This window comes from Phycomyces blakesleeanus (assembly GCF_001638985.1).
Source record: "Phycomyces blakesleeanus NRRL 1555(-) unplaced genomic scaffold PHYBLscaffold_12, whole genome shotgun sequence".
Lineage (NCBI taxonomy): Eukaryota > Fungi > Mucoromycota > Mucoromycetes > Mucorales > Phycomycetaceae > Phycomyces > Phycomyces blakesleeanus.
This window is the reverse complement of record NW_017265145.1, coordinates 405844-429630: the sequence shown is the minus strand read 5'-3', so window position 1 is coordinate 429630 and position 23787 is coordinate 405844. Positions and strand designations below refer to the sequence as shown.

Genomic DNA, 23787 nt, shown 5'->3' with positions numbered 1-23787 from the left:
AATTGCAGCTGCAGCTGCAGCTGTTGATTTAAATGATTCATAGCCAAGAGTACTGGTGATAGGCTGCTCAAAATGATCAATGCTGGCTGCCTTCTTGAACGATTCGTAGCTGGGTACAACTGCGTGTGTGGATATCGGTTGAGTTTGACTCATCACAGACCGCTTGAATTCTCCATAACTGGTGACCTGGTTTGGCTGGATCAAATGGCCAGGCCAACATTCACTCATCATTGTATCCAATTTTGACCACGCATCCATTCTAGCCGTCTGTTCTGACTCATACTCGTGTACTGTGGGTGGTTCGACTGAGAAACTCACTTTACGGCCACAGGAGGGTCTATTTCTGATGGAGCCCTTGCGTTTTGTGATTGTGGTTGTAGTTTGCGTGGGTTTATCAGGGGGCGTGTTTTGTCTGAGTATATCGGTATAGAATTGCTCTAGATCTATACGCTTTGAACGACCATAGGAGCTTGGCCATGCAGTGGGATCAATGGGGCCAAGAGTAGCAGACATGTTTATTGAATAGATAAATAGATGAGATATAGTTGGAAGAAGAGGTACGGGGGGGGGGGGGGGGTTGTGGAATAAAGTATCAAGGTCCTTGCACTTTTCTCATACGAGAGCCGTGTGCGGAGACTGGATAGTGAAAGATTCAACAATAACAACAAGAGAACAAACAATCAGTTTAATTAATGATTTTTATAGTATTTTTCATATTATTATTATTTTTTCAAAAAAAAAATGTTGCTATTTTAATTTATTTTTATAAACCAAATTGGTGGGAAGAAATTTTGTCGGTGATGTAAAAGAAGGAGGGTATGGGTATGGAATGAAACAGGGCCAATGGAGAACAGACATGGAGCCAGCCGTCTTCCGTGATTCGCTGGTGTGCATTTTAAGGTCTACAAATCATTCGTTATCCAGAGACCCATTCAGGATTGCTCAAATAGGAGACGTGTAACAGCAACGTGCATTGGACAAGGCACATGTCTTTTTTACAGTAGGAACAAAAGGGAGAGCACATGGACACTTTGCCTCTCATTACAGGCACGAGCCAAAGCAGAGAAACTATACAGTGATTATTAAGATGTATTATTTATTTATTTATTTATTTATTGATTTAATTAACTAACAGTATATATTCTTATTTATTTAATTTCACTGCATCCTTGGACGCTTCTTTGTCTGACCCTCCTGAGGAGACCAGCCCCGTTTACTATTAGTAGCATGCTTATTCCCTGCCTCCTCTGACTCCATTGCTTTAAGCCATTGTCCCTCGGTAAGTCCATCATCATACCGCACAGTCTCTTTAGAACGTTGCCCACGTCCCATAACAAGATCCGAATCACGACTTTCTTCAAGACCATCACTCTCATACCGATACACCTCTGGTAACTCCCAATCCTGAATCAATCGCTCCGGTTTCTTGGTAGTGGTGTTTCCATATCGACGCCGCCAGTCTTCAAGATCCGATCTTTGCCTTTCCAGATCAATCTTTGTAAACACCGCGTACTCCTGGTCTGAGCGCTTCAGCATCAGATTCAACTCCTCATCGTCTAAATCTTCGCTCTCTTCCTCTCCGCCATCATCCTCGTCAGTTTTATCTTCGAGTAGTGAACGCAAGAACGCCTCCCGGTCCTCTTCTGTACTACGATTATCGAATTTTCCTGCCTGAATAACCTTGCCATCAATGTCCAACTTGTATTGTGCTCTCGCAAGAATACTCTCCTCAATTGAGTTTTCGGTAATCAGTCTAAAAATTCGCACTTCTTTTGTCTGTCCAATACGATGGGCTCTGTCCTGAGCCTGGAGATCCTGATGTGGGTTCCTATCCAGCCATTAGCCTCCTCATATTCCCTGTGTACGCACCCTTACCAGTCAGAGTCAAAGATGATCACAGTATCGGCCGTCTGCAAATTCAAGCCAAGACCTCCTGCACGCGTACTCAGTAAGAAGATAAAGTAAGGTGATTCGGGTGCATTGAAAATCTCCAACAAGTGAGATCTGTCGTCCGATTTTGTAGAGCCATCCAGACGCAAATGACGATGTCCTCGATAGATACAGAAATCCTCCATGATGTCCATGATTTGAGTCATTTGGAAGAAAATCAATACCTTTATTTTTTCATAACAGAAACAAACAAACAAACATAAAGGGGGTTTTGTTAGTGAGGATAGGTGAACAATAACATTAACTTACTCGATGCCCAGTTGCTTTTAACTTTGGAAGGAGACGATCGAGGAGCTCAAACTTTCCAGAAGTACGATACAATAGTTCATTACTGATCTTGTAAGGATTAATGGATCGCTCGACCTCTTCAAACACAAAGGGGTGGTTGCATATCTTCCTCAGTTGCATGATTGTGTTGTTCAGACCTTTGATACTCGTCCGTCTGTACAATGTCATGTTAAAGGGGCGAATTGCACAAATCCAAAAATATAGTTTTTAGTCCACTTACCCTCCTTCACCAGATCCCTTGGCAAACAGAATACCATGTTTCTTCATTTGGGTGTAAAGACGTAGCTGAAGAGCAGATAGTTTGCATTTCACAACACGCTCAATTTTATCTGGCAGTTCAGATTCTACATCTCTTTTCAGACGGCGTAGAAGGAATGGTCTCAAAACCTGAACGAGAAATAAACGAAAAAATAAAGAACTTATAAGCATCTTAAGAATATAATTTAGTTTCTTTTTTGTATGTGATTGTTACCTTGTGAAGACGTTTGATGATAAGTAATTGTTCTTCCTCGTTCAAATCAACCCTATCCTGAACTCCCTGATTTGAGAACGGTGTATTAAACCATTCTTCAAAGCTTTTTACACTGTTAAAGATCTTGGGCAAGATAAAGTTCAAAAGTGCCCACAACTCAGGTAAGTTGTTCTGGAGTGGGGTACCAGTCAAAATGAGACGGTATCGGGATTGATAGTATTGTCGAAGAACGAGCGTGAGTTTAGAATTGATATTCTTCATACGATGACCTTCATCAATAATCATATGAAGCCACTTGATTTTCGATAATGCGGGCCTGTCTTTGATAACATAATCAAAGGTAGTCAAGAGAACTTGGAAGTCTCTGTGCTTAATCTGTTTTTTCTGGATCTCTTTGCGCACATCCGGAGGACCTTTGTAGACAATCTTTCTTACAGATGGTGCCCATTTCTCAAACTCAAGTGCCCAATTTGTGAGAGTCGAGAGAGGCACAACAATTAGGTAAGGTCCTTGTAGACCTTTGTGCTCAATTAAATATGTGATCAGACTAATTGTTTGAATGGTTTTACCCAGGCCCATCTCATCTGCTAAGATACCGTTCAAACGGTTATTGTAGAGTGATACCATCCATTGTAAACCTTTGACTTGGTACTCTTTGAGTGTACCCCCTACCAGCATGTCTGGTTGACGTACTGATTCTTGGATTCGATGCGCCATTCTAAAGTAATCAATCTTATTGCCATTTTTATCCTACATTTTTGGTGTCCATCAGCGCAAGACTTTATAGCATAATATATATATATATATATATTACTTACAGTCAACATTGTCTCTTCGTCTGGCTCATCTGGTGCAAGGCTATCTTCCTCGTTTTGACTGTGTATCGGATCATTTTGTTGGTCAACAACTGCCCGAGTGAGGGACTCGAGGTAAGATCCAGTTTGCTTTAGAAGCAATGTAAGACGAGTATCCTTAGCCTCATCAATCAGTTTCATGTAAGCTTCTTCATCATCGTTTCTTAAAGCTTTGATGCGCTCTTTTGACATTTTATCTGCTCTTCTTTGTTCTTCTCGATCTACATGTGCATGGAATTGGAGGACAGCCTTTCCAAGCTTACCCATTTTGGCTTGATGGGCCTTGTGCCATGAAATAAGATCGCGACCTTGGTTACATACTGTTTGCAAGTAATCAAGATGTCGCTGTTTCTCTTTCTTTTCACGGTCGATTCTCTGCTGTTTCTCAAGTTTCTCTGTAATTTTCGCTTCTCGTAATGTCTGCTTCATGATCTTGCGGTAGGCGGCTCTATCTACTGAAGTGGCCAATTTGCTGGCCTCTTCCATACCCCTCACAATCTCTTCTCGAAGCTAATACATGTATAAGCACATGCTTTTTTCTTTCTTTCTTCAAATAAACAATACCAATACGCAAACTAAAAAAAATATGCATTGTACCTTGCTTTGCTTATCTCTCAGTTGAAGGGATCTTAATTCAATAATGTCACGCTGTCTTTCAGGAGAAGCACTCTTTGCCATTTCTTCGTAATATTCACGCAATAAATAACCCAATGGTTGCTTCTGGTGCTCTTCTACCTCCATTGATTCTAAGGTTTCTCGTCTGCTTTCAATTCGTCTATCAATTCGTCTGTCTCTTTCCTTAAGGACGGTGTATGGATCAAGTCCAATAGGAGCTATATCTGGGAGTAATAGACGCTGTTGGCGTGAAGCGTGAGCGTGGGATCGTTGTTGTCCACATAAAAGATCGACTGGAGAAAGGTCAGTATTGGTTTTTTGAAGTTCTTTAAATTTGATTGCATTGAGAGTTCTGTAATCGCTCGCCTGCCGATATACTGCTTCGACAAGTTTTTCTGAAAGTGTTTTTGGTTCTTCTATTTCTTCCTCGCCCAATTTCATGACAGGAGTTTCTATAGTTGGCGTAGAAGCTGCAGTGGATTGTCCAGATAAATTCTTTTGGAGAAAGTTGTAGGCGAGCATCTGATACTGGAGAGTATTGAATGCAGATGAGGGAGATGCGCCTGCAGAGAGGGCGGCAGAAGATGGAGTAGCTGTTTATATTATATAAGTATATGCCTATCAGCAAAGTTTTCAACTCACCTGTTGATTGAGATGCCTGTTGTTGTTGCTGTTGTTGCTGTTGTTGTTGTTGCTGTTGTTGTTGTTGTTGTTGTTGTTGTTGTTGTTGTTGTTGTTGCTGCTGCTGTTGTTGTGGCTGTTGTTGCTGCTGCTGCTGTTGCTGTTGCTGCTGCTGTTGCTGTTGTTGTTGTTGTTGTGGCTGCTGCTGCTGTTGTTGTGGCTGCTGCTGCTGTTGTTGTTGCTGCTGCTGAAGCTGTTGATGTTGTTGTTGAAGCTGTTGGAGTTGGAGTTGCTGCTGCTGCTGCTGCTGTTGTTGTTGTTGCTGCTGCTGTTGTTGCTGTTGTTGCTGTTGTTGTTGTTGAAGGAGATGTTGCTGTAATAATTGGAGTTGTATTTGTTGTTGCTGTTGCTGTTGAGGATCCTGTGCTGTCTGTTGCTGTTGAAGTAATTGTTGTTGCAAAAGGACGGTTTGTTGGTGCTGCTGTTGTACTTGTTGCTGTTGAAGTAGCCTCAATAGGCTCATCAGTTGGGAGAATTCATTCTTTCCGTCTTCTTTTTCTCCTGCAGCCTGTAGTTGTTTCGCTCTCTGCAAACGCGTCATTAATCGACAGTCAGGATTGCATGAGCTCTACCTGCAAGACAATGTTCAATCGTTCTTTCGTGAGGGCATTCAGACTAAAGTCAGCTAAGAGTGCTGGTGATAAGGGAGTAGGTGATGGATTCATGATCACCAGAATAAACTAGAGTCATGTATAGGCAAGCATTGGATACAAAACAAGACAAAATTGTAGACGATTAGACATTTTTTATTTTATTATAACAGATTCTTTGGTAAAAACCAGGTGAGAAACACTTCAAAACTTAATCGACTGGTTGTCTTCCTACCGTTTGCCCAAAAAAATTGTGTTCAAGCTCGCACTCCAGTGGCCGGCCCTCTTCTGGCGTGCGGGACAGTTTTTTTCTTAGGACTATTTGCACTCTGGTTTTGCCCATTCAGTCAGTCTCTGTTGCGTCAGATACAGTAAATAAGCCACACTTCACGTGTCCTCTTTTGCATGATGATTCGGCCACTTTACACACATAAAGCAACCGAGTTGCTGGTAATCTCTAATATATGATTAATGTAGCCTATTGACAGATGCAGTATAGCTTATTGGACCCCCATCAAGTGGAAAACGTACATTGGCACGTCAGTTGATGCGATGTACAGACGTATTCTTTTCAATGTGGGTTGTAGATTTCCAATCTCTTAAAGTATTGTTTGACTCTAAAAAAAATACAGAAATGTCGCAGAAAGCTTTTCGTCTGAATCACTAGGATCTATCCCAAGTATTGATTATGTTATGCTGGTTGTGGATATAACCAATGGTACAAGCACAACATTGCTGGAAAAAGCTTTACAGGGATTATCACCTCGTCACTTGTCTTTCCAGTGCTGTGTTATTGTAACCAAAGGTTTGATATTAAAGTTTGTAAATTATACATGATTTTAACAAATAACAGTTGATCAGGCCGGGTTGGCAGTAATTGATACAAATGAAGTCAATACATGCGTAGAAAAATATTCGGAAGCACAGGTATTCCATGTGAATTTAAAGGTAATTGTAAGGCAAAGAAGAAGGGTTTGAACGTGAATTCAAAAATAAATACAAATATGATTAAAGGATGAAAGAGAGAGACGAAAAGTATGCGAACAATTGGCACGCTTAGTTCGTATAAATACTCTTCAGCAAAAGGGTATTCAGCCAGTTCTTTTACGGTCAATAGCCCCTCCACGTCAATGGCATGATAGTGATAACCCTAATCAAAGTGTCTCAGAAGAAGACCATTCTACAAACCTCCTATAAGAAAATATTTAAGTAAATAAGTAAATAAATAAATAAAACAACATGTTCTTATTTGAATTCCTCCCTAGAATTGTTTTTCTTTACAAAATACACATGTACATACACGCATATATACACGTATATACATATACATATACATATGTATGTATTGTATTGTATTGTATTCTATAATAATAAAAGTATAAACAGCGCGCAGGATCTATGTCCTTGATCGTGCATATTTCTTTTGATTTTTATTTCTGTATTGCTTTGTTTTCGAACTCTCTTTTTTGTTGTTGCTTCTTACTTAGACTTTACTTCCCTATCAAGCTTTTGCCTTTTGTTTACAAATTGGCATAATCACCATGCATCACTCAAATTTTTACGGTTTTATGGAAGATGATCCCCAAATCACCCAATCTCATCAAGAAATGTATCACATCAATCAACCAATCGAACACCCGACTCGTCTAGTAGCAGATGCAGGACCATCAATACACACAACGATGATGAGACCACAGGATCCACTCTTTCAAGACAATCTCCACGAATCCTCTTACTCTGGTAATCATCCGACAATTGACAATGCAGGAGACACCAATCCAACTTCTCGAATCAACAAAGGGAATACAGACTTTACTCGTAGAAAGAACTGGTCAGAACGCATTATTGTTGAAATGACTGGACTTATCTATGTTCTTTCACCCCTTGGAAAGATCCTGTACTGTTCAGAATCAACTACAGATCTGACAGGTTACAGACCACACGAGATGGTTGGCCAGTCACTTACAGACTTTCTACACGTGGACGACCTGGACGTATTCTTTAGAGACTTTAACATGGCGTTTGAGACAAGGTCACAGATCAAAGCTTATTATCGGATAAGAAAGAAAGACGAGACTTTTGGGATTTTTGAACTTGTTGGCCAGCCTAAATCAGATGCTCCTGGGGAGGCACCTAAATCGTTTTTTGGTATTGCGCAACCGATGCCAACCAAAAATGGAATGCTTGTGGATTCCTTTCTTGAGCTAAAGATGGAAAATGAATGGCTTCGGTGGAGAATAGATGAACTTCAATCAGAGGACAGTATCGGGGAACTTGACACATTTGCACCTTTAACAGAAACAGAGGATATAAATTCAGGCAAAATGGAGCCGGGTTTGGATGAAAATAACATTGGGACATATGTGCTAAAAGACGAGGTGGAGGAATGGGATATAAATGGGCAAGACATGGAAGGGTCTCCAGATGAATACGCAAGAATTCTTCACGCCATATCCAAGAGTGATCCAATTGATACTTCAGATATGGGATTAAACGATAGAGCCAAACGACGTGTGAGTTCAAATATAGGGTTTATTGTGAGATTTGGGATTTCATATGCAGCGTTATTCACACTTCGATAGAAGAAACACAAGGGTTCAGATGAGTTTGTGTGCGCTGATTGTGGTACAACTACTTCACCTGAATGGCGCAAGGGGCCGCATGGACCAAAAACGTAGGTGGATCAGACGGAGCTGCAAACATCATAATAACCCTTTTTAACTCATAGTCTTTGCAATGCATGTGGACTTCGGTGGGCAAAGAAGAATAAGAAAAAGGATTCCAATGAAGACTGAAACACAGGGGAAACAGTTCAAAGGGATTCTCCGACAATCGGAAGGTTGCCTTGCTTCATTTTAGAAAGAGCGAGCTTGAATTTGGGGCTCATGAGAATTATAACCTAACCACCAATTGCCAACTCTGTAGTCATAAAGGCAGCCAAAAATTCTAGTCGTCCTCCCTCATCAATACCCCCCCTTTCCTTTTAGTTCTTTCTCTCTTTCTCTTTCTCTCTTTTCTTTCACTTTACTTGATCAACTTAATTGGATGGATTCGAGAGATCTTCATCGGAGGCTAGTTGACCTCATTGAACAACCTATTAGTCCACAACTACTTTCTTACGTTTCTCATCGAGCTTCTCTTGTCATTGCCAGTCCACCCTTGAACCATGACGACCATAGCATTGTACCATCTATTCAACATTTTGTACCTCTTCTTGTTCAACGTTCATGTGTGTCCTCAGGCACATTGATCGGTTCACTTGTTTATCTTGATCGTCTTCAGCGCAGAGTAGCTACAGTTCCTAGCAGCTCCCCCTGTTCTTGTCAGCGGATATTCCTTGCCACTCTTATCGTCACGACAAAAGTGTTACATGATACATCTCCCAAGAACAGGTATTGGGCCCGATACACTTCTTTATTCCCTTTGGAAGAAGTCAATATCATGGAACGCCAGTTCTTGTCACTCATGGTTAGTCATTGCATGAAACTAAGGCGGGGCTTTGTATTCATCCCACACTTGTGTGTATTTCCTATTTAGGACTTTCAACTTTCGATTACTCTTGATGATCTCTTTCATGTCCTTTATGCCTTTGAGGCTTCCTTGATGCCTATATTATCAACATCTCATCCATTCTCTTCGAGCCACGCAATACCATCTTTACACCATTCGTCAGGCGTGTCTTGGGAAGATGATTCTTACAGAGTGATCGGTCAGAAGCAAAAGCCATTTGTACTTTTACCTCCACATAGGAAGCAAAGCGGATTTTCACAGACAATTGAAAACACACTTTCTCGATTGCAGACCTACTCTTTCCATAATTACCAAGATACTACGCTTATCCCAAGTTCACTCGAACTCTCTGCTTCTTCGTCATCGTCGTCCCTTGACTCATTTTCGTCGACAGATACGACGATCTACGTATCTCCTGTGCACCCTAAACCCCTCACTTGGACACATGCCTCACCACACTCGGTCAAGGAACCACTCAAGGGTAAAGGATTAGCGACAAATTATCATAAATATACCCCCGCCCGCCTTCCTACCGCCCCTACGCGCAATAAATATCCATTTGAAGATTCCGCTATTTTTCATGTGTCTCGATATCGAAACTCCAGCGCAAAGCGGCTGGATCCGCTTTTGACCCAGTCCTCTGAATGTCTGTCGCTTGACGAGGATGAGGACCCGGTCTTTGCCAACGGACATTACCGCCAAAGACGATTCAACTACATATATAAGAACTAGTTTCTTCTATTGTTATTTGTTTTATTTTGTTATTTTTCAGACGGCTAAAATGCTGTAGCATCTTTCATTATTTATGCACAATTCTTTATGCAGGCATGTTTCTATATATCTTCTTTCTTTCTTTGTGTATGATTCGTCTTTTTATATTTTACTATTACTACTATTGTTATTACTATTACTATTACTATTACTATTACTATTATTTTTTATTTTTATTCTTTGTATAGCTTTTCTTTATCTACGTTATATGCTCTTTAATACTTGAATATATTGTTTTCTTACGCGTGGAGCAAGATGGGTAAGGTTATAAAGACCTAATTCCCATCTATTTGTATCTACCACTCAGCATGACCAAAAAAAACCCTCTTTGCTTAACATTGTTGAAAATGGTTTCATTGTACAGTGTTACTAAAAAACTAGAGTCGCTTGGCAGTGAAAGTTTAAGTCACATGTTTCAAGTGAATGTCACCTATTTTGGTACCGTGTCTTTATTTGGCTTTCGGACCTTATCAAAAAAAAATTCGGGCATTCTTCATTTTTATTTCGGACAAAGCCATACTCATTTTTGTACAATCAATTTTAATTTCCGGTAAAGCTGCTTTATTTTCAGACACGCTCAGTTTTAACTACATATATAATTTTCTATTTTAGGAAAGTTTTTTTTACAGTGCATTATACTCCCACATTTCGTTTTCCAATGAATTAATTTCTCCTTGGCCTTCGACCAGTCTTCGTTATTATAAAATTCAATTTTAGATTTTCTGCTGGCCAAAGCTTGTCTTATTAAAGGCTCATTTCCAGCCTTTATTTGCACCAAGTTTCGCTTCGGAATCACTCAACTATCGTATTATATAGCTTGTCACAGAGTCGATATTTCTCCTGCCAAAACTGGCAGTACTTTTTAATCGGTACTTGAATGATTTAATCGACTTGGAACCATGATACAGCTACCACAATTAACTTCACTATATAGTAAGTATAACGAGCTTTAGAGAGACCGGATTCGTACCTCACGCAGATATTTTAATATGAGTTAGTCAGACATTGCTTTATATTTATTATGCAAGAATTATTCTACATGAAGAACTGTATAGGCCCTGATGAATTTGTAGGATAGGGTTTCAATTATTCGACTGAATTAGTCTAAAGTAAAGAATTTAGGACTATCGAAAAAGGAAGCTCTATTCGATATACAACAATTATATACAACAATTATATACACCAATAATCCCAAGTCGAAGTCTACGTTTTATCGACTTTATTAACGAGCCATTTGATAGCTTCTATTCCACTAACTAAGAGTGCATATATTTAACAGAAATAACTAATCAAAAAGTCTTTGTATTTTTTACCTTTTTTAAGTTTCCCAGTAGTTTCATGTTCAAGGTGATCTTCAGTGTACTCGGTGAATTTTTCTCAAGTAAAAAAAATGGAAGACGTTTTAGCAAAACCGCTGTTTAGATATACTCTATGTTTGTAGCGCCTATTTGAGTTATGCAAAATAGTTATCCACGCAAATTCGCGCGGATAACTGCTTGGTAGAATTCATGTTTTTTTTCCGGAAAGACATTCATGATGATTTAGTATACATCTACTGTATCCAGCTAATAATTTCTTCACGGAATTGTGTACTTTACCGAGTAGGCTGAAGAGAACATTAAAACAGGTTAAATCCACACTTAAACATGTGACATTGGTTTTCATTGACAAGAAACTTTAGTTTTTTCACTGTAATATCTACTTTTTTCTTAAAAAAAAGTAGCTTACATACACTCTAACTGGTATAAATATTAAGGGGGTGTTATTATTGTTATTTTAGTAGCTTAAGATAATATCAAATAAGAGTGATATATCTTTACTCACAAAACTATATTCAAGAGTAGATAGTGTTTCGCTTAGCTAATTGGGATCTCCTTGAAAGGTGTCATGGCGTACTTCATGTAATTATTATTTTGGTTGCACTGTATATTTGATATTGACTTATCACAAGAAATTATATTTCCTTAGTATTACAGTCTTCTAGATAAGGTACTTGCTTAGATTGCCATCTTTGCTGTAGGATCAACTCATTATGAGCATATATATATTAATATTCAACACATTATATTGTTGTTCTTTCAACAAAATAGCTAGGGTTAAAGTTCATTTGGGAAAAATACACTGCATGTGTTATGCCAGATCTTCTCTGCCAGCTCATGCGGATCGGTCTTGCGTACAGAGGCTACAATGTGTAGCACCAATCTATCGACAAATTGAATCATATTTAGAATTTCAGTTGATAAACAAACTAGAATAACAATTATACAATAGTTACCCGATTGCACAAGGCTCATTACGATTCTTCACCGCAAGTCCCATCTCAAACTTTTCTTTCTTTTTGCTGGCTGGAGCATACAAATCCATCTCTGCCTTGTCTACAAGTTTTAAATAGCTAAAAGAGGCATGGGTAGACCTAATATCACACCATGGTGCATCTATAATGAAAAAAGTAATTTAAAGGGGATATTTATTATATTATACTGTACTGCCACTTCTATTTCCATTATCCATCGTACCTGTTTCAATCATAAGCTTATCCTCAGGAATCTCCTTGACTACGTCAAGATTTTCTTGTGTTTTTAGAGAACAGCCATTGATCCCAATAAACAGGTCAAGTTCCACCAGTTTTTTCATCTCTTCCAGACTGCCAGTAAACGAATGTACCACACCGTGAGAGAACTTGTGGCGATTGGCTTTTACCATTTGTATTATCGAACGTTAAGCATGATATAAATTAAGTGTGTACATGTACTTAATGCAAAAAGGATATCATAAAAATCATCATTTGTGTTACGGTTGTGGAGAAACATGGGTAATCGCGTCTTTTCGGCCAAGTTAAATTGTATTTCAAAATAGCGCTTTTGAATATCTTTGGGGCAGAACTGAAGACGATCGTAATCTATAAATCTAAATTAATCACTAAATATCAAATTAAATCAAGCTTACCCAAACCACATTCACCAATGGCCACAATCTTCTCTCTCTTGTCAGTAGCAAGTTTTAAAAGTGCTGCATAATAGCCGTCAGGTCCAGATGGGTAGCTATCAAATTCTTCACACCGTGTTGGGTGGCATCCCACAGTTGAATACAGAGCAGGGCCTAGGACACACGCATTAGAATGGAAATAAATTAACACTAGATAGTAACCAGTTTACCTTGGCTCTCCTTATTTGTTTCCTCAACAGCTTCTTCTGACTCGGCAAGATTTGTACCTGTAATGATCAATTTCTGGACACCAGCATCCCGAGCGCGTTGAAGAATTAGCTTAAAGTCATCTATTACAATTATTTGTTAAAAAGAGGATTACTCGAACAACTTTTTTTTTGATCAACAAAAACTGTTTTACCAGAATGAGCATGTTTTCCACGGTAGATTCCTCTGAACATGGGATCTGTCAAATTTGCTCCAATATCTTTTTATATTAAGAATTCAACATATTATTAGCACAGTAAGTTAGTTTTAAATCTTCAACAAACATTTATGTTTATTACTTACCAATGAATCGCATGGTGGATCGCATAATCTTGATTCAATGAGACTGTAATATGCGTATGGACTCGATTAAATCCATTCTTCTGCGGGTACAGTCACAACGAAAAGACAAGATCTTTTCTGGTCAAAATATTTACCAACCCACATAGTTATTACATTTTGGTTTAGTACTTTCTATTTAGAAATGAAATTTACATCAAACAGACTACATCGTTATCACTATCTTACAAAATTTCAAATAAGCTATCACACCCTAAATAAACCTTTTCTTTAAAAAAAAAAGGATTCGATTGAAATTTGAATTTCCTTTTTTTTATTAAAGAAAGACGCTGTGTTTAATACAGAAATGTTTTATTTTAGTTTTGGGGGAATATATCCAAGGAGACCTATTATGTCTCTACGTATGTATAGTAAAAGCATACGTCTCATATAAGAAAAAGTATATAGTTAATATCAAGTTTTCAAAATGATCTCTTTTTCAATATTATTTCCCATATTGATATAAATTTTCGTGACGCTGGTGCTAACTGGACGCAAATCCTCAACCAAGTCTTCCGGGATTTCTTTTAATGCTTTTTGTAAAAGATCAGAAGTGTTCGCGCGTACAAGACTCGCATGAAATCGAGGTGGCTAAATAATAAAATTACATTAATAAATATACTCTACGGTTATATAGAGCTATACTCTACATCTATACACCTGCCTGGTAAAAAACAGGGTGCTTGAAACGTTCAACTATTTTGTCTACAGCCGAAAGACATTTTAATAGCTAAAAAAAACTGTGTAAGAGCAAGAGTTAAAAAAAGGCCACCCTTTAGAATTACCTCATTGTACCCAGCTCCTACTTCAGCTGTTAGAAATGATGCTTTCCCAGTATCGTTTGTTAATATTGAAAGATTGGCAAAAGATATGAAAAATCTGATGGAACTTAATTAATTTATCCAATTCATTGGATGCTACATCTTTGCAAAATGAATTCTTACTTTTGTACATCCTTTAAATGCTTTCTGATGCTTGATTCAAATGTATGCAACTGATGTGTTCTTAATACTACACAGCGACTCAAGCTAATATGGAGTGGCTTCCCCTGATCAGGAACAGAGATTATTCTGTCAGACTCTTCAATGTCTGCCTTGTTCTGATCCAATAGAACTCGAAGTATGTTTTGCATTTCTTTACCAATATCAACTTTTTCAACCAATGATAATATTAACAACCAAATATGGAGTACTCCCGTAAAGTATTGTACCTTTAATAAACACATGTGTTGCCCAGCTGTCTTCTCTAAAAGGCTTTATAGACGGAGCATCTAGCTGTGCTGAAGATTCCTTGGATATTTTTGTTTTGACTATTATAAGTAAAATTAAATACAAGATCAAAGTTCGTTTACACTGAAATAGTACCTGATTTGAAAAAATCTGGCAAGGGTGGCATAACTTGCCTATGGATGGCTTGTATTAGAAGAGTCTAGATTTGGCTTTTTAATACGAGTATTACCGCTTGCGAGGTGATGTGTCTTCCGAGTTAGAGCGTTTTAAAGAAGCTGGTGTGCGTAAATATTCATCACTTGATTCAGAATCATAATCTACTAATCCTTGCATCTTAAACTGATCTAATCTATCTTTTCTTTTCGTTGATACCAATACAAAATGAAATGCTCAGCAGTCACCATTATATAGATACATACATACATATATTTTACATTTAATATCGATCAAAATTTACAAAAAAAAAAACGCTATTTAACAGTATCATCTCTGGGAATGACTCCAAATTTCAAGGTGATTACAATGGAATCACAGAATGCACTTAGTTCATCGGAATCATTGTCTTCAACCATCGATTTAAAACTCTTGAGAGATACCATGCGTACACAGTGAGATATAAGACCTTGGACACATATTTGGACCACTTGTTGAAACGGCCACACATTTGATGTTATGCCTCCATCATTAGCAGTTGGATCCCGGCATGCTCTGAAAAGCATTACACAACCCTCAAGACATTCATTGGTAACGACTCTGTGTTTTACTTGGTCTAATATCCATTGCTCACACACATAAAGAGCATCATAACATCCAAACCGATCTGCTAGTTTAAGTAATTCTATAACGTCAGGCCATGATATTGATTGTGGTAAGAGGGCCGCGTCTGATAGAGTAGGACGTGTTTTAAGTCGGCTGAGAAGACTAAAGAGTAAGCGGAGCCCTGAACAGGATACATCATGGAGACGAATTGGCTTTACGGTCGATTCGCTGTATATGTTACTTAAAAGTGCTGTAAATGATGATGACTGGGGTATAAGCACATCTGAGGTTGACTCGACTAATTCATCGCTATCATCCGTGATGAATAGTACCGGAGTAGATGTTGTATTTGTTTCAATATCTCGTTTTCCGGGCCATTGAAAAGGAGATCTATACCAAAATTGAGCTGCCTTAGTCCCCATAGTTTCCAGTACTTGAGCCGCGGCCACCTTTCTCCCAATAATATATCTTTCCATAGCATAGTCTGTTTGAGTATGCTCAAGATCATAGACTAACATATGACAGATTACTCCTAGCACAGAGTTCGTGTACAAGATACCCCCTGAATGCTCTTCTGATAAAAGTCCCCAATGACTAGGGTCCATACATGCGTATGAAATGGCAATTGCAGTGGATTCATGAAGGATAATAGCATTATTATCGTCTGCCGTAAACAGAAATATGCGTTGCAGGTCGTCGTAAATCCTCTCGTAAATCTGTTCACTGAAGAAATCTTGCCAGTAAGTTCCTTGGGTTGACATGGTCCGAAGCATAGGATTAAAGAAGGATGTGAGAAGATATTGATTCAAAATAACCATGATGTTCTCCTTGGTAGTCAGTAGTCGAGTAATAGTTTTTTGGAGAACCTGTATGTATGGCGAACTAATACCATGCCTGTCGATAGATTTGGGTAGTTCTGTTGTGTATTCGCTACTTTTATACTCCATGAGATCTGGATTAACTATTTCGTCTATAGCCATTCTTCTTGATCTCCCGGTAACGGGACAACAGACGGTGATTAAAAGTTTAGAGAGACATTCCAGAAATCCAGGTGTCTCCATGATTTGTTTTCCAAAATCAGGTAACACTATCAGTTGGTCCATAAGGAATATAGCAGTTATTATAACTTCTTCATCACTACTCCAAATATCCATTGAGGGGTATATGCTGGTTTGTTGAAAGGGCGTTAAGATGAGCTTTAAAATTGTGCAGAGCGAGGGCTTATAAGTAGCTGTGGCTGTAGAAATATTCATCTTGGCTAATTTTTGATCGGTCCAAGTTATCCACGCACGCAATGAAACATGATCGAACTTAAAGGCGCGAATCACATCAATAGACCAGAACAACAAACGATTCCATTCTTTCCTTTGTGATATTGATTTTTCTCTTTCTTGTACGCCAATGGTCAATAAATGAAATATCATCGGCATCAATGTCTGCTCTTCCCTTAGTCGTATTCGTACGTATGCTGTTTTATTCACGAGAGATGATATGAAGCGTACAAGAAGTGCGTATATCGTCAGACTGTCGGTAGATGCTCCTGTTCTGGACTCATCTGGAACCAATTCGGGTGATACAAGTGATAAAGCATCTTCACTTACTAGCCTTTCGCAAGCGCGAGCATGATGAGTTGCTTTCTCTAGAGATATAAGGGCTCTTTTGGCTTTGTCTATCACGTTGGGAGCCCATTCTGTTGGTTTCTGAGAGGTCATGGCCATAAGACACTGTTTGGCTTGATCCAGGGTTGGTCGCCAGATAAGAGGCTGGAGAGAAGAAGATGCATTCGCAAATTGATCAATGGCATTATTATAATGAAGTAAGAATATAGTCAATTTCTCCAATCGACTGCTAATCTGGGGGGATTCCCTATTACTTCGTAATAAGCTGGTCCATATAGCTTGTATGCAGACTGCTATCGATCGAGATATCTGGGCTACTTGGTGTGTAGGAATATGTGGTACTATTTGTATTAAGCCATCAAGAAGTATTACAAACAACGGTTCATATAGTAGTAGAAGACCAGCGTCCACACAACAGAATGCCCGTGTTTCTGCATCAATGTACAAATTGGTCGTCCAGTTTTCTTGACCAACTTGAGAAATATCTTCGGGGGTGATCGGCCATGATATATAAACTGTTAAGCATTGAATGATTGCTAAAACACATTGATTAATGGCTAGTGGAGTTTTTATTTTCTGAGAGGCGGGAAATACTCTGGAATTGCATTGGAGAATACGGCTCAAGAGAGATGCAGAAATATCGGTTTCGTTTTTATACTTTGACGAAGGTTCTGGCTTTGGCCATGGTGTTTCTTTCGATTGCTCTGCCTCTGACATCTGCCCGTAGAGAGACTGCTTAAGTGCGCTAGATTGAATCAAAAAGTCTCGCATCGCCTGATACATTAGAGGTTGCCATTTTTCTATACTTTTCCGTTCAGAAATTCGCTCTACTGCCTTTTCAGATACATGACAACATATATTGACTATTGTTGTCAAAGAGTGAATTGGTCGAATGTCTAGTGGTTGTTCTTGGTAGGTTTTGGAGACATTTTCCCAAACACCAACAAGGATATGAAAGTGTGCAGCGTTCGAGAAATTTACTAGTTGGGTGTGGGCGTGTTTACCGATAGGAGCATCTCTTCCATACTTTATTAATTGCTCTAGTAGACGAGATACTAAAGTAAGTTCGTCACGTTCCGTTTGGATAGTGTGAAGTTGCTGAGTTAATAACCAGTATGCATCACATTGTACAAGAGTCTTTTGGAAACACGGTTTTAATAGACCTCGAAGACAAATAAGACGGATAGATTTTTCAGATTCCATACACCATTTAATAAGGTTTCCAACGGCACTCTGACATTCTTTGCGTGGCAATAACCTAGAAAACCTCTCGAATAGCTTGGTGAAGCAAGGTAAGAAAGCCTGAGCAGTCACGTCGCTTGGAGATGTGTGTGTCACCACAAGAACTTGTTGGATACTTTTGTGAAGAGAAGGCAGGCGAAGAACATGTTTCTCATTTTGATCAATGCTTTGAATAATTATATCGATGCAGCGAAGTAGGCGATGTATTGGCCATCTCTGTGTTTGACGAAGTGCATGACCGATCCATTGTCGAAGAAGATTGTCGAGTTGTATTAGAGGGAGATCTCGTATTTTGGTCTGGATTGCTAATCTGATGACAGGATCGGTAGAACGAATGTCTTTATAGATTGATGAGAGGTTTATGGTTGGATTATCTTCCATTTAATAAATATATAAATATATATATATATATATATATTTGATAATAATAAAAAGAAAAAAGAGTAAAGAGAAAGTGTTTGTGACCGTGAAGGCAATGTACTGACTATATGGGAGTTAGTTAAACATGGTTACTCCTTGCAAATATAGAAATTTAACACAGTTAAACATGGTAGTTACCGCATCTCTAACTTAAAAATGCATAATATGCATTATTTTCGATTAATTATTTTTGCGTAAAGAGATTTCTTTTTAATAGCATATAAAAATAATAAGAGAAATTAAACAAACGGCAGTAAAGGTTTGATTTTACCAGTTGCTATGTTTATGATATCGTGCTGTTATAATATATATATATATATATATACTGTTCAGGTATGTAGCAAGTAAACTCTCCATGAGGACGAAACATAGAGTAATATATAATTAATCCAGAGGGCTATTGGTAATATAAAAGAAAAGGACATGCTATAAACAGCTTCAACGCTTTAATTTATTATTCTCTGTACTTAAAATCAAAGTATCTTCAATTTCACATAAAAACAAATATTTTCTGTTAATACCTATTTTAGAAAATAGAAATCTGAAGCAAAAGTAGCAGAAATTATAAGTGTTTATTATACTACTATCAAAGAGCACCTACACAACCGGAAGTTCACTTTAAGTGTAAATACCTGGTCTTCGTATATCAATAAAAAGCTTATCCGGAACTTTATTACCAAATAATTAATTCTTACCAAGAGAGTACAAAGGTAAAAATACAGCGACATAGTGTTATTTTGGCTCCAAAAGCCTACCCTCCTCCCTTTTTTTTAAAAGAAAAATCAATGTTTACTTACAAGGAAGGCTAGAGTTTGAAGATATAGCAAATATTTTAGTCTGAAAGCAACGCGCACTACCATTAAGAAGGTATATTAACTTTAACTTGGAGGGCTAAGATACTGATATCTTTTCAGACGAGTTTAATATAAGCTGTCTTGAATATTACGGAATAAAGTAGAGGCCGAGCCTTAATAAATGACTTTCCAAGAAGAACAAATATTGAACGACTTCGGTTTATACGGTAAATGAGTTCATGGTTTACGGATAAATTTTCCTTAGTAAGTACAGCTCTATTAGATGTGCCGACGGCAAAAAGTGTGAATCTCTCAAGATATCTCCAGTATATTTGTTAACTTTTGAGATTTTTTTATAGCATCTTGGAGTTTAATAGTTTTTCAACAGCATATAAACTTTCTTATGTATACTAAAGCACACAAAGAGCCAAACAAGAAATGGAAAACATATTGATCAATAGTGGTAAGATAATATAATAAGTTTAAGCAAAAGAAAAAACGAAGAAGGGTCAGAGAAAAAAAGAAAGAAAAAGAAAGCACATCAGCCTAAAGACAAAAAGAAACAAACAGTTCCAAGCGATACAACATTAGTTGTAGCAGAAAATTGAGGTAAGTACCATATTCATTTGCTGCTTATGTTAGAAGAGTCAACAAATATTAAAAAGTGAAAAGAAAAACCACTAGGATAAAGACAATCTATGTATAACATCTTTTGGAAATGGGGTTTTTGGCAAAAACTCTAGCAAGCCCTGCTGTCTACAAGCAGATGACACGGGAATAATTTGGGAATAGCTTAAACAGGGGCCAATATATGGCAATATTTTATTTGTTTATTTTGATAAATTTCAGAAGTCCAAGGTACAAGAAGTCAAACTGATTTTATTATATGACTGGATCTAATAATGTCCAAAATAAAGACTTGTAATTAATGTAATAAAATAATTTTTACTGAATTTTACTCGAGTTAAATAGTGTTTTTTCTTGCAAAGACTTCGAAAATATATGGCAAAGCGATGTCAATGCTTTGAATTTTTTTTTGAGATTTCAAGAGGTTATCAGTGGCCGTAGTCGCCTTAAAGATCTTCTCATAACTAAATAACGTTGGTAATATTTTATACGCATCTTCCGTCTCGAACATGTTTTCCTTCCGAAAGAATTTATATTTTAACAAGTAAATGTTCTACAAAATAGTCGTTATTTGTCTAAAAACTAATTCTCATTGGTCTCAAAAAATCCAGTCTGTCTCAATCTCAAGCTTAAACACTTGTTTTTGAACATTATTATTAATCTTTATTTATGTTTTAATAAACATAATCCAAAGCAATTAAATCAGCGAACAAGGGCTTGTATTGTTTAACAAAGTCTAAATGACTGGGATGCTCGGCGTACAGAGGCAAGTGCTATTTCATTCATGAGTTAGTTATTGCTGTATATTTTCTATATCTTTAAATCTCTCTTATATTACCTCTTCCTTTTCCAGTTCAACAACCCAGCCTAAAATAAATATATATAAAATAATGGTGAATAAGTACCAAAGTCATGTTTTCTCATCCTAAATAATGTCTTACCGTGCTCATAACCTTTGCTACGATCAGTGTAGGTGGTTCCAGCAGAACAATTGATGATCTCGGGAATGACTTCCTTCAAAGCAATTACATCACGAATCGCTTGCTGTTTAACCTCTTCAGTTACTTCAGGCTTGAATTTTACAATAACTACAAAAACACAAGAAACGATACATATTAGAATTTAAAGAAAGAATTTTTCATTCAATAATATTTACCGATATGAACAACTTTGGTCATAGTAATATTATTTGCAAAGAGGAACAGGAAAGAAGAAGAAGGATATAAACGCGATCCTTTCAGGGTTTCTTGGGTGCAGTGACTTGACCAAAAAATAGCGTTACACTAGTTATTCTGGTTGAATTTCAGAAAGTGTGTACTGTAGTGGTAGACAGATGCACTTTGCCCGAAATTGAATTTTATTTGTTCTTTTTTTAAATGAATATGATTGGCAATCTTGAACAATATTTGCATATAATCCCGTCTCTGTCATTAAGTGAGAACCTTTTATTGCGAGTTTTTCTAGACCTCTCATTGTATGGCACATACTCTCCATAAAAAATGCTTCTCTTCTCAATCCTAGTGGCAATGGAAGAAAGCTAGCTAATTAGAGTCGAATAAATTTTTTACCCTTTTTTGCCCTTTTTTTTTGGAGGTTCAAAAAAAAAGGGCAAAAAAAGGGTAAAATAAATTAAAACTCTAGACCAATGATATGACTTAAATTTTTGTTTTTTTTTGCCCTTTTTTTTGAACTTTTAGTCTGTCCACACCAACTGCATATATTTCCCTTCCCCTTCATTCTTTTTTTTTTATAGGTGAAAAATTTACCCGTACCTGAGAAAATCAAATAGCTCAAGTCCGAACACTGCGCGCTGTCTCCATAATCTGTGCAGGACTAATAAAGTATAGATCACAATAAAAATAATAATCTAGAATTGTTTGGTACAATAATGGAAAAAAGAGGACGGGATTCCAAGCGCAAAGATCGTCGCAGGGTAATTCAAAAATGATTGCACTTTACAAAAAACTAATGACCAATTTAGGATGAGTACTCGCGAAATACAGTTAAACCGTTTATGCAGGCTCCAGTGATCCTCGAACGACCAAATCGTATAGAGCCTACTCAATCTGAGCCTGTTGATGATCGAAAACAATGTGATCAGCCACGCCCAGCAAAACCAGAAGAGATTAAAGCAGTTTTGCCATTTTTCAGAAGGCAAACAAAGTTTCAGATAGACACTGTATTAAAAGTAAGCTTAGAATGGGTACTTGTTTATACACAAGAGAAAAAGGCACCAGTAGATGACAATAATCTAGTGTCTAGGAGATCATCCGGGCCATTTTGTTGTGGGTGTTGTAGGAAAGCAAGGGGTAGGAAAATCCACCTTACTCTCAAGTCTTATGCAGGACACCACTGAGGTAATAATAAGCATTTTTATCTGTCTGGAAAGATACAATTTACTAAGATTGTATATAATCAGGGATTTGCAACGCAAAATACAGATATATTAGCTTATGAAGGCCATAAAACGTTGGGTATAGATATGCATATCACATCTGAACGAACAATATTACTTGACACAGAGGTAGATTGTCCATATTATGGTCCCCCTCTCCATATTTTATTTATTTATTTATGTATATCCGTTTATTGTTGGTTTGTAGCCGATATTAAGCTGGTCAGTGATGGATAGAGCATTGAGAACTGGAGGTCTTGAAGGTCTACCACCTGATATTTGGATAGAAATGGAGGTACATATTAGGATACCAGACTCGATTGCGCTGCTTTCCCTCATCGATTGATATTTAACTATTCATTACAGTCCCTCTATCAACTCGTGTTTATGCTTTCTGTTTGTAATGTGGTGATGTTTGTTTCTGAAGGCTCAGAAGTAGATAGCCTTATACTACAAAGTCTTAGGCGAGCCGAGATGCTTAAAGTTAATCTGCCTGAATTCCCTTTGATTCCACTTTCAAGTCTGACGCAAGATCCCCACTATGTCGCTGATATTGGTAATTTTATCAACTATATATATATATATATATGTATATGTAATAATAATATGTTTATTCACATTACGAATATAGTATTTGTTGGTAACAAATGTCAGGATTTGGAATTCACTTGGCGGCATTACAGAAATGCACAAACAGTACTAAAAAGTGCCCTGGCTGGATCTTCTTTAAAGATCTCAGGTGAGGCAACTCACTAGACTTTTGGTCGGGTATGCGTGAAGTTAACCTTTTATCACACAGGCCTCGTCTCTTTGGGATATGTGTTACCAGCATTTGATATCCCAGATCCTATCAACCTGTTCTTCTTACCTACTACTAACCCTGCAAGTGGAGTCGAATCATTTGATATATTAATGGCTAGCTTGCGGGATCAAGTCATGGCAGCACCCCGTAGAGCTGGAAAGCGAGGCCAAGTGTCTGAAAAAGAATGGTTTCGTAATTCTGTAAAAACATACGAACTGATTCGAAAATCTGATCACTTTATGGATTACCTCAAGATGGCTAAAAAGTTTAGAGACGGATAAAGAAAAATCTGAAGACTATCACAAACAATGCTCTACTTGGGTAAACAAAGCTGTTTTATATCAGCTACAACATAATCCGGCAATTTTATTGCAAGAATTTCGGCTGATAGTAGAAAAGGAATTATTATAATAGCCAATTATGTATTTAGTATATTGCATTCCATTGAGCTGAAGTGTATTTAATAAAGTAAATCGAGAAGATGGACAGAGAGATGAAAGAGAGATGAAAGAGAGATGAAAGAGGGAGTCTACAAATCAATTACTAATGCATTCACATATACTAAGACCCCAATTTTGACTTATTGATCTCATTCGTACTTATTGAAGCATAAAGTCGGCGCTAAGGATCTTTTTCCC

General features: G+C 37.6%; 10 protein-coding genes across 10 annotated transcripts in view; 4 read left to right on the top strand and 6 right to left on the bottom strand.

The window, feature by feature from the left end:
• Positions 1-513, bottom strand: part of PHYBLDRAFT_187178 (hypothetical protein) — a gene marked incomplete at its 5' end in the record, with an annotated part of 2274 nt that extends 1761 nt beyond the window's left edge. Inside the window, one exon of the mRNA XM_018439343.1 lies at positions 54-513. Coding sequence (XP_018290830.1) covers positions 54-513 — 460 coding nt within the window. The remainder of the gene's footprint in view (positions 1-53) is intronic.
• A 564-nt stretch (positions 514-1077) lies between these two features.
• PHYBLDRAFT_31145 (hypothetical protein) lies at positions 1078-4479 on the bottom strand. The gene is made up of 7 exons (XM_018439974.1): positions 4162-4479; positions 3529-4074; positions 2711-3460; positions 2459-2625; positions 2200-2392; positions 1876-2114; positions 1078-1828 (listed from the first exon to the last, which is right to left on the bottom strand). Exons 1-7 carry the CDS (start codon positions 4303-4305, stop codon positions 1159-1161), a joined length of 2709 nt encoding a protein of 902 aa, XP_018290829.1. The 5' UTR covers positions 4306-4479; the 3' UTR covers positions 1078-1158.
• Positions 4480-5442: 963 nt separating this feature from the next.
• On the top strand, positions 5443-6647 carry PHYBLDRAFT_169047 (hypothetical protein; the record flags this gene model as incomplete). The annotated part of the gene is made up of 6 exons (XM_018435997.1): positions 5443-5508; positions 5643-5821; positions 5939-6004; positions 6083-6255; positions 6304-6398; positions 6465-6647. 6 exons carry the CDS (start codon positions 5443-5445, stop codon positions 6645-6647), a joined length of 762 nt encoding a protein of 253 aa, XP_018290828.1.
• A 344-nt stretch (positions 6648-6991) lies between these two features.
• WctC (GATA-type zinc finger transcription factor) lies at positions 6992-8245 on the top strand (the record flags this gene model as incomplete). The annotated part of the gene is made up of 3 exons (XM_018441430.1): positions 6992-7963; positions 8033-8124; positions 8179-8245. 3 exons carry the CDS (start codon positions 6992-6994, stop codon positions 8243-8245), a joined length of 1131 nt encoding a protein of 376 aa, XP_018290827.1.
• A 145-nt stretch (positions 8246-8390) lies between these two features.
• PHYBLDRAFT_125190 (cyclin) lies at positions 8391-9187 on the top strand (the record flags this gene model as incomplete). The annotated part of the gene is made up of 2 exons (XM_018429035.1): positions 8391-8918; positions 8988-9187. Coding segments are annotated over exons 1-2 (621 nt in total), but the record flags the coding sequence as incomplete, so codon positions are not given.
• Positions 9188-11827: 2640 nt separating this feature from the next.
• On the bottom strand, positions 11828-13239 carry PHYBLDRAFT_169044 (hypothetical protein; the record flags this gene model as incomplete). The annotated part of the gene is made up of 8 exons (XM_018435996.1): positions 11828-11933; positions 12007-12166; positions 12248-12424; positions 12484-12630; positions 12678-12830; positions 12887-13006; positions 13078-13143; positions 13227-13239. The coding sequence occupies 8 exons, from the start codon at positions 13237-13239 to the stop codon at positions 11828-11830; spliced, it is 942 nt and encodes a 313-aa protein (XP_018290825.1).
• Positions 13240-13676: 437 nt separating this feature from the next.
• PHYBLDRAFT_65296 (hypothetical protein) lies at positions 13677-14824 on the bottom strand (the record flags this gene model as incomplete). Its single annotated transcript, XM_018441431.1, has 7 exons — positions 13677-13853; positions 13921-13992; positions 14048-14141; positions 14207-14411; positions 14473-14571; positions 14627-14664; positions 14721-14824. 7 exons carry the CDS (start codon positions 14822-14824, stop codon positions 13677-13679), a joined length of 789 nt encoding a protein of 262 aa, XP_018290824.1.
• Positions 14825-14961: 137 nt separating this feature from the next.
• Positions 14962-19259, bottom strand: PHYBLDRAFT_65297 (hypothetical protein; the record flags this gene model as incomplete). The annotated part of the gene is made up of 4 exons (XM_018441432.1): positions 14962-18485; positions 18803-18827; positions 19164-19199; positions 19227-19259. 4 exons carry the CDS (start codon positions 19257-19259, stop codon positions 14962-14964), a joined length of 3618 nt encoding a protein of 1205 aa, XP_018290823.1.
• Positions 19260-20593: 1334 nt separating this feature from the next.
• PHYBLDRAFT_181615 (hypothetical protein) lies at positions 20594-21130 on the bottom strand (the record flags this gene model as incomplete). Its single annotated transcript, XM_018438500.1, has 4 exons — positions 20594-20725; positions 20791-20819; positions 20894-21040; positions 21109-21130. 4 exons carry the CDS (start codon positions 21128-21130, stop codon positions 20627-20629), a joined length of 297 nt encoding a protein of 98 aa, XP_018290822.1. The 3' UTR covers positions 20594-20626.
• Positions 21131-21701: 571 nt separating this feature from the next.
• Positions 21702-23645, top strand: PHYBLDRAFT_187175 (hypothetical protein). Its single transcript, XM_018439342.1, has 8 exons — positions 21702-21885; positions 21934-22140; positions 22208-22309; positions 22372-22476; positions 22556-22642; positions 22714-22903; positions 22979-23086; positions 23147-23645. The coding sequence occupies exons 1-8, from the start codon at positions 21841-21843 to the stop codon at positions 23428-23430; spliced, it is 1128 nt and encodes a 375-aa protein (XP_018290821.1). The 5' UTR covers positions 21702-21840; the 3' UTR covers positions 23431-23645.
• The last annotated feature ends 142 nt before the right edge of the window (positions 23646-23787 follow it).

Bases quoted from the DNA above. Each gene is read 5' to 3' on its own strand.
- PHYBLDRAFT_31145 (XM_018439974.1), bottom strand. From the start codon at position 4,305: ATGGAGGTAGAAGAGCACCAGAAGCAACCATTGGGTTATTTATTGCGT. The intron at 3,461-3,528 runs GTAAGTAATATA...CCAAAAATGTAG, and splicing joins ACGAAGAGACAATGTTGACT to GATAAAAATGGCAATAAGAT. The intron at 2,393-2,458 runs GTAAGTGGACTA...GACATTGTACAG, and splicing joins AAGGGATCTGGTGAAGGAGG to ACGGACGAGTATCAAAGGTC.
- PHYBLDRAFT_187175 (XM_018439342.1), top strand. From the start codon at position 21,841: ATGGAAAAAAGAGGACGGGATTCCAAGCGCAAAGATCGTCGCAGG. The intron at 22,904-22,978 runs GTAATTTTATCA...TTACGAATATAG, and splicing joins CCACTATGTCGCTGATATTG to TATTTGTTGGTAACAAATGT. The intron at 23,087-23,146 runs GTGAGGCAACTC...TTTATCACACAG, and splicing joins ATCTTCTTTAAAGATCTCAG to GCCTCGTCTCTTTGGGATAT.